The sequence below is a fragment of the Bubalus bubalis genome, chromosome 13 (genome assembly GCF_019923935.1).
Source record: "Bubalus bubalis isolate 160015118507 breed Murrah chromosome 13, NDDB_SH_1, whole genome shotgun sequence".
Lineage (NCBI taxonomy): Eukaryota > Metazoa > Chordata > Mammalia > Artiodactyla > Bovidae > Bubalus > Bubalus bubalis.
Window position 1 is genome coordinate 39,032,641 of NC_059169.1, and position 13,156 is coordinate 39,045,796.

General features: G+C 40.5%; 1 protein-coding gene across 8 annotated transcripts in view; it reads right to left on the minus strand.

The window, feature by feature from the left end:
- LMO7 (LIM domain 7) overlaps positions 1 to 13,156 on the minus strand; it is a 222,884-nt gene that overhangs the window by 147,707 nt on the left and 62,021 nt on the right. For all 8 annotated transcript variants that reach the window (XM_044927220.2, XM_025262746.3, XM_025262745.3 and 5 more), the window contains one exon: positions 529 to 599. In XM_044927220.2, the coding sequence (XP_044783155.2) occupies positions 529 to 599 (71 nt within the window). The remainder of the gene's footprint in view (positions 1 to 528; positions 600 to 13,156) is intronic.

Consider the following 13,156-nt stretch of genomic DNA (forward strand, 5'->3'; position numbering starts at 1 on the left):
TGAATGGCTGGCCCATAACTCAAATTGATTGTGGTAATGTAATGACTCCACTTAAAAGTTCAAAGAAGAAATTTGCTACAGCCTAAATTTGTTCTATAATCATCACTATGTACTGATGAAGGAAACAAGTTACATATTAACTTCTAAACCAGGCAACTCCATATATTAGAATACTCACAGCAAGTGAGAGCTGGTGCTATGTGATAAGGCTTTCTCCTCAACCACCCACCACTACTGGCCCATAAAGCAATAATAGAATCTTTCCTGTTTACTAATTTAAAATAATATATATTTCACTAATGCTATCTTTAGATACAGAGACAGATAACCCCTTCCTACTGTCTGGTACTGTGGGGGTGTCAATTTGCAGGAATCAAATCTCACTTGTTACCAGGAAAAAAAAGTCAGTGACTATAGTGGCCACGGAGTGGGGGATAAGACCTCTCATAACATGCATGTGTGCACACACACACACACACACACACCCCTTTGCTTTTGAATTATTTTTTAAATGCTTTAAATACTTACTCACACAACAGAACACCATTCTCTAGAGAAGCTCGAAAATCCTTTGTTTCAAAATTCTTCTCTGTTACTGCCTGAAAGACAGATTTGGGGATTAATTTTCTCTTAATCAGGAATAATACACAAGTCAAATTCAGTATCAGATTAATTAATAGGCATCCAGAGTCATACTTAAAGAATGTGCAGATATCACCAAAAGTTGTTCCACATAGGAAATTGTACGTGCATTTCTATGTTACAAAGAGAGTGACTAACCACTTTAGTATGAACAAATATAAACAGAAAAAACCACAGCAAGTGTTCTCTATAATACAACCATTTTATGCAGGATAAACAAAACTTAGAAGCTTTATTTCTAGCATATTTTCTATTTTTAAAAAGCCTAAAAGCAACCTCCCCTACTAACGGTAAATAAAACCAAATTAAGGTATAACCTTGAAATATCAACTAGACACACACATCATTAATTTCAATTCCACTCTGAAATCCCTCAAGTTTCACTACAAAGCTGTATAGCAGAGGGCTATATGTTTAAGGATACTCATATCCTTATGAATATGGATATCCTCATGAAATGTTTCAAGTTTCATTACAAAGTTGTATAGTAGAGGGCTCATGAAATGTCCCTGATTTGTGTAAAGAGCTATTTACTGTAATACCCTAAGAAGAAAATCATTAAATCCTGACACTGACAGACAAGAGAGGGAATATGGCATATACTTTAAACACACAAGTCCACACTTAGGGCTTTTATATATGAGCAGGCCATGCCTATGGTTACAAACAATGTTCTTAGCGAAACTGCTGAGAAAACGTCTACCAATTCTATCTTCCTCTGCCTTTTGAGGGTGAGTGGTTGGAGGAAAGGGGATCCCATAGAGAGAATGTTCAGTTGCTAAGTCATGTCTGACTCTTGAGACTCCATGGATGCAGCATGCCAGGCTTCCCTGTCCTTCGCTCTCTCCTGGAGTTCGCTCAGATTCATGTTCACAGAGTCAGTGCTATCCAACCATCTCATTCTCTGCTGCCCCCTTTTCCTGTTGCCTTCGATCTTTCCCAACATCAGGGTCTTCTCCCTGAGTCAGCTCTTGGCATCAGGTGATCAAAGTATTGGAGCTTCAGCATCAGTCTGTGCGTGCTAAGTCACTTCAGTAGTGTTCAACTCTTTGCAACCCTGTGGACTGCAGCCTGCCAGGCTCCTCTGTCCATGGGATTCTCAAGGCAAGAATACTGGAGTGGGTTGCCATTTCCTCCCCCAGGGGATCATCCTGACCCAGGGATTGAACCTGGGTCTCTTATGTCTCCTGCATTGGCAGGCGGTTCTTTACCACTAGCACCACCTGGGAAGCTCAGCATCAGTCCTTCCAATGAATAGTCAGGGTTGATTTCTTTTATGATTGACTGGTTTGATCTTGCAGTCCAAGGGACTCTCAAGAGTCTTCTTCCACACCACACTTCAAAGGCATCAATTCAAAAACACTGGGACAACAGTAGAAGAGAAAATGGAAGCCATTCAGGGAAGGCTGCTCCAAGGACCTCCTAGGATGGGGACCCCTGCCAAGGGTGTTGGCAGAGGCACCGCAGCAGCTGGGACAGCAGCAGCCCTACAGATGGACCCACCACCCCCAAGCAGAGGCCTTGCTCTACCACCACTTGAGGAAGAAATCCAATCTCTGAAGCCTGATTGGAAAGTCACTAATCTTAAACCCTCAGTGAACTCTAAAGCTCCTGCTGTCCTTACTCACCACTGACAGCTTTACAGTCCACTTCCAGTCCCTGTATATCTTCTGTATCTTTTCCACAACACCCAGGAGTGCCATCGCTACTCATAACAATGGGTAAGTGACAAAACAATGGCTCTGTCTAGCATTAAAGGTAGTTTCTCATAAGTTGGTTCTATAAATAAGGACAGGAGCCTGGGCCAGAGGTGACACTTTCAGCTGCAGGAAGTAGCAGATCCTTTCCTACAAAGGGCATTCTCTAAGAAGGGATACATCGCTGCATGAATTAAACATTTGCTGAGTGTCTCCGTTAGAGGCACTTACCTGGATAGTGGGTAGAGACCTTAAAAAAAAATGCAAGGAGCTCACAGCCACAGAAATAAAACACAGAGCTTAAAAGTGCATTAAAAGATATCCAAATGGAACGGTATATTCCTTCAGGAGTTACCTCGAATGTCTCATGGGTTATCCCAGCTAACCTGTGAGGCATAAACTCTTTCTGAATTTCCCAAAAAAAATCCAAAAAACTCAAAGTGAGTACTGATCACAGCTAGTGAAAATCCAAAAAACTCAAAGTGAGTACTGATCGCAGCTAGTGAAAATCCAAAAAACTCAAAGTGAGTACTGATCGCAGCTAGTGAAAATCCAAAAAACTCAAAGTGAGTACTGATCGCAGCTAGTGAAAACACAGTAAAATCTCATTTATCTGGGAACTCCTGCATGCGTGCTAAATCGCTTCAGTCGTGTCTGAGTCTTTGTGACCCTATAGATTATGGCCTGCCAGGCTCCTCTGTCCATGGGATTCTCCAAGCAAGAACACTGAAGTGGGTTGCCATACCCTCCTCCAGGGAATCTTCCTAACCCAGGGACCAAACCCACAGTCTCTTATATCTCCTGCATTAGCAGCTGGGTTCTTTACCACTAGCACCACCTGTGAAGCCCTGGGAACTCCTACCCAAAGCTAAAAAACATGAAAAAGTCCCAGGAATAACCAAAGCCAATGTCAAAGTCCATTCTCTCTAGTCAGTCACAGGAAAGCCCCTCAGAGCCACAAATTCTTAATTATCCACCACTGAAACTCTCTGTAGATTATGTTCCTAAGTCAAGGTAGATTTAAAGCAGTGAGGGAGAAGGAAAAAGGGGTGTGCCCCACAGATACACAGAGAGCAGAGTGACAGTCAACAGCACTAGATGGGCCAGTCAAGAGGCAGTGTAGCGAGTGATGAAATGGAAAGAGAAAGGGCTCAAGCCAGACAAAAGCACATTCAAATTCCACTTTCATTATGGTGTAGCTGTGTGATCTTAAGCAAGCAGAATCACCTCCATGAACCCTAGTCTGCTCATCTGAAACTGGATTAATATCACCTATTTGTTAATAATGGCCAAGATGCTGTGCAATCAAGTACCTAAGGGTGGCTCACAGTGGTATATGCTTAACCTCGTTACATGCATCAACCTTCGAGTAACACCCAGCAACAGACTGCAATAATTAACCCTCAAAAGAATACCTCTGTACTGTACAGACAACACTGAGTTAGATTCAGAATATTAACAAAGTAGAAATAATGGAATACATAGAGATATTCAGAAAAACCCAACTGTTAGAATGGTAAAGGCAAAATCATAGTATGTAGCAGATTTAAGAGCATCTCCCTCCATATGTCAAAACATGAATGTACTCTTCTTTCTACATGCACATGTGAGCACATGCTCAATTATGTCGGACTCTTCGCCACCCATGGACAATAGTCTACCAGGCTCCTCTGTCTATGGAATTTTCCAGGCAAGAATACTGGAGCTGGTTGCAATTTCCTACTTCAGGGGATCTTCCCGACCCAGGGATTGAACCCATGTTTCTTTTGTTTTCTGCATTCTGCAGGTGGATTCTTTACCACTGTCCCACTCCAGAAGCCCACTCATTTATAGATACTTAATCAAAATCTAAATAATGATATAAGACCTGATTCCATTTACACTATATTTACAAAACTAAACAGATTCTTAAAAGTTTATATTTTGCGGACATGGGAATTTGGCATGTTCTATACACTACTGACAGAGAAGGCAATGGCACCCCACTCCAGTACTCTTGCCTGGAAAATCCCATGGACGGAGGAGCCTGGTAGGCTGCAGTCCATGGGGTCGCGAAGAGTCGGACACGACTGATTGACTTCACTTTCACTTTTCACTTTCATGCATTGGAGAAGGAAATGGCAACCCATTCCAGTGTTCTTGCCTGGAGAATCCTAGGGACAGGGGAGCCTGGTGGGCTGCCGTCTATGGGGTCACACAGAGTCGGACACGACTGAAGCAACTTAGCAGCAGCAGCATACACTACTGAACATAATATAAAATGACACCACTATTCTAGAAGGCAATGTATGAAATGGACCTGACATCTTAAACATGCTACTTTGGGGCACACTATGTGCAGATCTAGGAATTTATACTAAGACAGGTAAGGACAGGACAAGAACTCAGAGACATCTGCAGAACTGCTTCACAGCATTTTGCATAAGAGCAACAACTAAAAACACTCTGAATGCCCAATAAAAAGAAACTGGATAAACTGTAATATAACCATAAAACAAAACTGCATGAAACCTAAACTCATGTCAGAAAAGTATATTTATCACTTATAAAGAATACTTAACATATTCATTATAAGGCAATTTGTGAAAAAGTAGAGTATGATCCCAATTTCTATAATTCTATGCATTATGTAAATATGCATATATAAATATGTGTGCATTATATAAATAAATATAGACTAAAAATATTAACAGCAATGATTTCTAAGTTGTAGAATTATAGCTACAGTATTTTTTTGCTTATGTATATATGACCAACCTAGATAGCATATCAAAAAGCAGAGACATTACTTTGCCACCAAAGGTCCGTCTAGTCAAGGCTATGGGTTTTTCCAGTGGTCATGTATGGATGTGAGAGCTGGACTGTGAAGAAAGCTGAGCGCCGAAGAATTGATGCTTTTGAACTGTGGTGTTGGAGAAGACTCTTGAGAGTCCCTTGGACTGCAAGGAGATCCAACCAGTCCATCCTAAAGGAGATCAGTCCTGGGTGTTCATTGGAAGGATTGATGTTGAGGCTGAAATTTCAATACTTTGGCCACCTCATATGAAGAGTTGACTCACTGGAAAAGACCCTGACACTGGGAGGGATTGGGGGCAGGCAGAGATGGGGATGACAGAGGATGAGATGGCTGAATGGCATCACTGACTTGATGGACATGAGTCTGAGTGAACTCCGGGAGTTGGTGATGGACAGGGAGGCCTGGCGTGCTGCAATTCATGGGGTCACAAAGAGTCGGACACGACTAAGCGACTGAACTGAACTGAACTGATTCTGCTATAGTAACCACAGTGTTTCTTATGCAATACACAAATTAAATTTTTATGACATTCAAAAGAAGTCAGATTCCATCAGGTTTAGGTCAATTTCTTGTGTCTCCTACATTTTAAGGATAAAGAAAACGACACCAGCTTTCAGGTAGGTAATTTTTCTCATTATCTATGTAATGCATATAATCTGAAAGTTTAATAATCCTTACCATTCCCCTGTCACTAGTAAGAAGGTTGAGGTTCAGAAAGTTTAACTTTCTAGAAAGTTACAGAACCATCCACATGGAACAGACACCAAAAACCTACAGTATTTTGCAAGCGCTCAGTAAGAGAATGTCTCAATTGCATCAGACACAGAGTGCTTCTAAACTAAAACAAATTAAGTTGTCTTCCATCTGTGTGACTTCAAAAATAATCCCCCACTGTTAAGTGTACGAAAAAGTTAACTCAGTAAACAAAAAATGTTGAGTTAATTTTTTCAATGTTCCTGAAAATAAGAGACTTGTGTCTGAACACATAACGATTGCGCATATGTTTGTATGTGTATGTGTGTGTGTATTAAAGAGAAAGACAGAGAGAAAATGTACTCTAAATGTTAATAAAATGAAAAGTTATCTGTAAATGGCTTCAGCATTTCTCCTGACATTTTCATGAACATGATAAAATGCTCATACTGTATATACTATCTACCTCAGCCTCAACAATGAAAAACATCTGATCACTGTAAAGTAAAATTTTTCATTAGCAGTTTACATATCCATATAAATATAAACACATCAAGACCTCTCCTAAGAAATTACAACAAAAAGTTCTTCCAAGAGCTTTAAACTGAAAAGAGAAATTCATAGAAGGGATTTTCCATCTACAGCAGTTGCCTGGATCACGTTCCTTAAGAAACACACAGAGTGGCCCCTACCATGGCCAGGTGAGGCCAGGGTGGAGCCCTGGAGCTTGTGAAGCCCCACCCCCCCACCACCACCTCTTCCTACCTGTAACCCTGGACCAGGGTGCTTAACCTCTTTGTTTTCTCACAGATGCAGTACAAAGTACCTAGGTCACAGGGTTGCACAGAGAATTAAATGGATTACTGTTATGCAGCCCTCAGAGCTTGCCCAATTCAGGAAGAGCATTCACCAATGTTAGTACAATTAGCTATTATGATGCATCTGTAGAATGAAGATAAAAAGTTTCATCATAGCAAACAAAGAAAAAGTCCATGTTGCCAGAAGTAACATCCTTTACTTAAAAGTACGAAACTGACTTACCACATTATAAACCTCCACCAGACTACCTTCTAAATCCTGGAAACTATTAAAAAAAAAAATACAGAGATCTAGAAAGGACCTCAAAATAGAGTCAAGGTAGTTTTGGGGTTTCCCCCCGCCACAAAAAAAAAATGAAATCATACTTTAAAAATGTGAACCCCATCTATATTTGAAGAATTTGGTATGCTAAATGCAGTTACAAAATCTTGAAAGAGAAATTGGTAGTTCTAATCCAACAATTACTCATTGTGTTTTTCAATAATTTTGAACCACACTCATTAGCATGCTATTTGAGGTGTGATACATTTTATGTACGAGGCTGTGATTCATAGGACTAAATATAAACCACCTGTTTCCCAATGAGCTATCGAAAGTCAACGCAAACAGGAGTCATCACTATGTCACCAAACAGCCACACCTTCTCTTCTATAAAAACTTGTTTTCTTCCCTCTTCCTTGTCCCTTTCCATATCTTCCTAAAGAAGTTAAAACAAAATCATTACCACTTGAAATAAGCGAAAACATACATCAGATTTCATCTAGGATTCAATCCTGGATCCATCTCACACCACACACTTCTAAGTTATTGCTCAGTCCTCTACTTTTCAAATGGAAAGATGTATATTTGCCATACCTATTTTAGAGCCTCAAATGATATGTGAAAATATTTGACCCCTTCAAAAAGAAAAGGGGGAGAAAAAGGACTATACACTATAGTCGAGGCCAGTGCATCTTGGAGCCATGTGTCCCTGTGTGCTGAATGGCCAACCTGCTAGAAAGAAGCTGAGAAGTGACAGGGCCAAGTCTGAGGTTCTCGGGTGAGATGCTTCCTCTGAAGTTATAATTACTCCCCCTGGGCATGTTAAAGGCAGAACAGTGTGGCAGAAAGCTCACTCTGCACAAACACCACAGCCAAACCTGTCCTACCACCTGTAGCCTCCAGAGAAACCCTTGATAGGAAGTCTTTTTGTTTTTTAGCTATTTATTTATTTGACTGCATTGGTCTTGGTCACCGCACGTAGGATCTTAGTTCCCTGACCAGAGATCAAACCTGCGTCCCCTGCATCAGAAGGAAGATTCTTAACCACTGGGCCACCAGGGGAAGTCCTGATAGGAAATTTTTAAAGGGCATATGTTGTGAAAGAAAATACCTACCAACCAAACACATCCTCAGTAAGTGCCAAGTTGGCAAATGTCAAAAAAGCCATTTCTTTTGCTATGAAATATATTTAATAAACCAATGGGAATGATCTTCATACCCTTTACTGTTTTGTTTGGGGCTTTATTTTAATCTTCTTGCTGGATGAGATTGGCCACCAATATATAAGCACCAAGTTTCTCTACAGCTTCAGTTCTCAGTTCCGGCTCTGGCCATGAAATCCACATGTCTTAAATCCAAAACATTCTGGGAACTTCTCAAAGACTACTTCATACCAGACTGGTTATCAGCAAAATACTCATTAACACAAGTCAGCAGGCACTCGCCTCTTTTAAATTTTTCAGTTCCTTTTAAGCAGCCATTTCAAAGACGTTTAGAATCCCCAAAGCACTCTAGACCACGTTTTTGTGTGAATCACAGTGCAAAAACACAGGGCCCACTGGAGGGGAAAGGATGTTTGCTGACAAAGCCTAGCTGATGAGCTTCAGCTGGGCTCATAGTGGATTCCAAGGTAAGTTACTTACTAATTGATTGGTCATCTATTAGATCAAGAGATTTAAGATACATGCATATGATCATCATCACGCCAATCATATTCATGTAAGTCATGCCAAAAAACAAACAACAACAACAAAAATCCAAGGAACACAGCATCAGAAGCCCCTGTGGATCACAGGAACCACATTATGGAACAATTCACAAACAATGAGTCTGCCTTAATTGTTCCATTTAGGGACAGAATCTAGCATCTACCTTCCAGTGAGAGCACCCTTACAGGGTGTGGTTTCCAGAGACACGCCCCGGGCCAGCGCACATCAAGAAGCTGCTATGTTTTCGGTCTGAAAAGCTGCCAAAGAGATAAAAACACCCTTCCCTCCTTTTTCATCAAACCTCATTTAATATAATATAATCATTATATAATCCCCATGACACCACAAAACAGGTCCAATTTTTACAACGAATTCCATGAGACGTACATATTACTTATGACTCAATAACTTTGACAAACCTCATTGTCATGCTAAAAACCTATACATGCAAGGATTATGGCACACAGTTGAAAATATTAGGAAAAAACTAAACATAATTTAAATAGATATAAGTGTCTACCTCCTAGCTCTTTCCTTGCCCAGAGTAAAATTATTGAAAAGGTTATTCACAATAATAGAGAAGCCAATTCTTCCCAAAAGAATGGGCTCTGTCCTTTTTATTCTTTTTATTTTATTGGAGTATAGCTGACTTACAATGTTAGTTTGATTCAAGTGTATAGCAAAGTGATTCAGTTATACACATGCATATATTCATTCTTTTTCAGACTTTTTTCCCATACAGGTTATTACAGAATATTGAGTAGAGATCCCTGTGCTATACAGTAGGTCCTTGTTGGTTCCCTGTTTTATATATAGTAGGATGTGTATGCTCATCCCACACTCCTGATTTTCTCCCTTCCCCTGCCACACATTTCCCCTTTGGTAACCATAAACTCATTTTCGGTATCTGTGAGTCTGGGCTCTGCCCTTTTTAAACTACCGTAATAAAAATTTGAAGTCAGAGAAGCTGACTTCAAACTGTGGTGTTGGAGAAGACTCTTGAGAGGCCCTTGGATTGCAAGGAGACCAAACCAGTCAATCCTAAAGGAAATCAACCCTGAATATTCATTGGAGGGACTGATGCTGAAGCTCCAATACCTTGGCCACATGATGAGAAGAGCGACTCATTGGAAAAGACCCTGATGCTGGGAAAGATTGAAGGCAGGAGGAGAAGGGGACTACAGAGGATGAGATGTTGGATGGCATCACCGACTCAATGGAAGTGAATTTGAGCCAACTCCAGGAGATAGTGAAGGACAGGGAAGCCTAGTGTGCTACAGTGCGTGGGGTCGCAAAGAGTCGGACATGACTTAGCGACTGAACTGACTGAATAAAAATTTGAAGTCAGAGAAGCTGAGATCGGAGTCAGACTCTCTTCATGTAAATAAATAAAGTCTCCCAATTTCCTCAGGCCTCAGTCTTCTCAGCTACAAAAGAGGTTCTAGGATTACAACAGTCAACATTTTCTCTGTTTACTTTGTGCACAATCTCCCTTAGTCTCCACAGCAACTCAACGTGGTGAATGCTTTTACCCCCCCTTGACTTGAAAAATTGAGTTACACTATGGTAGGGACTTCCCAGGTGGCACTAGAGGTAAACAGTCCGCCTGCCAGTGCAAAAGACTCGGGTTTGATCCCTAGGTCCGGAAAATCCCCAGGAGAAGGAAATGGCAATCCACTCCAGTATCTTTGCCTGGGAAATCCCATGGACAGAGGAGCCTGGTGGGCTATAGTTTGTGGGGATGCAAAGAGGACACAACTGATCACGCACAGAGCACGAATGCTTACGTTGGGACCTAGGCTGGTCCTTATGTAACAGGCAGGGAGCATCCAATGAGCGTCTATGGAAGCACTGCATGAACCTTACAGTGTAATTAGGAACCTACCAGGCCCACCCAGCCTACTCTGCACACTCTCAAGGGTAGGACTGTCTTTCAACTTCTCACTGGTTGAAATACAGCTTACACATACTAGTTACTTATGTTAAATCTAATTACTCTTGCAGTGAATATTCGCACTACAAATATTTTAGGTGAGGAAGAACAAGACCCCCCAAAAGGCATAATTGATGGTTAAACTTCAAGTGTCTGGGGGGTAGCGGGGTAGGGAATGGCTGTGTTTTAGAAGAACTTGCCTCAGTTTCCAAATGGGCTCTGTCCATTCTTGAGCAGTAGCTCAAGAATAAACACATACAAGAGTCTATAGAAGCATATCACTAGTGATACACATTTTTAAAAAGGAATATTCTTAAATGAAAACCTCAATGTTGAGAGCTGTTCACCACTGATTTGCTACATAGAATTTTTCCAGACTGAAGAATACATTAGAATTCAGCTTTCCATTTAAGTAATCCTTCTTAATTTTAACTAAAATGCTAAGAAAGTATTTGGTTAGTCACTCATTCAAAACCCACGCAATGGCAATGGCTATGCACACACCTGGCCTGGTGCTTGGCACTGGGGATAGAAACAGATAAAGCAGTTCTTGGAAACTCCTCTTTAAAAGTCTAACCCTGTTTTGAAATATGTGGTTAAAGTGGTATTTTAAGCCTAGGCATCTCTTTAAAATGTGGTTAACCCTTTGAATTACAGCAAGTTCTTGGTTAGCTTATATTGTATATTCAGCATTGCTTTAAGTGACATAATTCACAAGTCACTGGCTTCTCTTAAGATCTGGCATTGTTCTACACAGTATCCTGACATATATAGGACTCTTTTCACCAATGCTAATATTACTTGATAGCAAACCAAAGCCAGCTCACCGTCTTCCAAGGTACCGGTATGAGAACTGCACAGATCACAGAATTCTAAACGGAACCCAAAAGGCTCATAGTGGTAGAAAATCTAAACATCTAAACATTTTCTGCCCCACTGCCCACAGTAAGCCCTCGGTCTCAGCAGCTACTGTAAATTACACCTCTCCACCCCACTTCTCCTGGGAAGCTCCCCAAGTCTTCAAGCAGTCAGAAAGGAAGACGAACAGCAAGTACACAGCTCCTGGTGTGATCCTGGATAATTAAAAGTCAACCGTCTTTATAAACACTCCAAATTCTCACTCGATCATCATTCGGCCAAATGCCAACTACACTCAGATTCTGGGGGGGAGGGTAAAAAAAAAAGAATGAGTTTAACCATAATTTCTGGACCAGGAGAAGTGGCCACTTACCAATACCATTACCAACTTCCAGCTTACAGTCTCCAAATATTTTTGCTAAGCCAGAAGTATTAATAAACCACAAATGGAAAACAACTGGAAAGAACTAAATAAAACCAAAGGATGAAAGTTTGCTCCAGGGCTGAAATTTATGAGCCAGGTTTCATCTAGATACGAAATCCAAGACAATCTGAGCCCTATTAGCAGCTAGTTAAAGTCACCAAAAACATCACACACAAAAATGTGCTCAAGTTTTACAGCTATACTTTGTCCTGTTAACAATCACAAAAACTACTTCTAGAGAATAAAGTACATTTTATCTATAAATACCAGTTCATACTCCAAATTTATGCTGTGGCAGACAATAGGGAAAATACTGCAAGAGAAAGAAAGTTTACCCAAAGCCTAGTCTGGGGCATGAATTATTTTTTTCTCCTAGATCAAGGAGTTTTTGAATAAATAGCACACAAGGTACATGGAGATGTGAATATCCACTATCAGGATATTTTAAGGCAAGTTCAAATGCTTAATATAATCATGGGTTCTCAAGAGTCAAGAGACATCATTGTTTTGTGTAGAAATGTCTCACACACATTAGCAAGTCTCAACAATTACCTGCTTATCTCCTGGTGAATTATTATGAGAGTCATGACTGTGGGAAACATTCATTCTGGGAAACAGTGTGTCTGTATTACAGGTAAGAGTCACTACTTATTTAACATGAACTTCAAATGGGTAGTTACACCCCTGGGACCCAGGATATGCTTTACTCCCCAGTGTAAGTTTGGCATGAAGGGATGACCTGGAGGTGAATGTGACACAAGAATTGTCTAGATGATTCTCAGTGGATTCCTACTGCAAGCCAATAACGTCAACCTTCTGGTACCCAATCGTCAGCCTTCCTTCCACTTAACAATGAATTTCTAAGAAGAAAGAGATAATTACAATCCTATTCTTAGGTACATATTTGAGAGAAAATAAAAACACATGTCCACACAAGGAACTTTTATATAAATGTTCATAGCAGAATTATTCGTGTTAGCCCCCAAAAATGAAAATAACCCAATTCATTAACTGATGAATGTATAAATAGAAACGTGGTATAAACCATACAATGAAATATCATTCAGCCATGAAATAGAATGAAGAACTGACATATCTGCACCATGGACAAACCTGGAAAATATATGAAGCTAACTGAAAGAAACCAAACACAAAAGACCACATATTGTTAGATTCCATTCATGTGACATGTCCAGGGTAGGCAAATCCACGGAAACACAGAGTACATTAGTGGTTACCAGGGATTAAGTGAAAGGAAGAATGGGGGTGAGTGCTAACAGGTATAGGGTGTCCTTGGTGGGGTGATGAAAATGTTCTGAAATT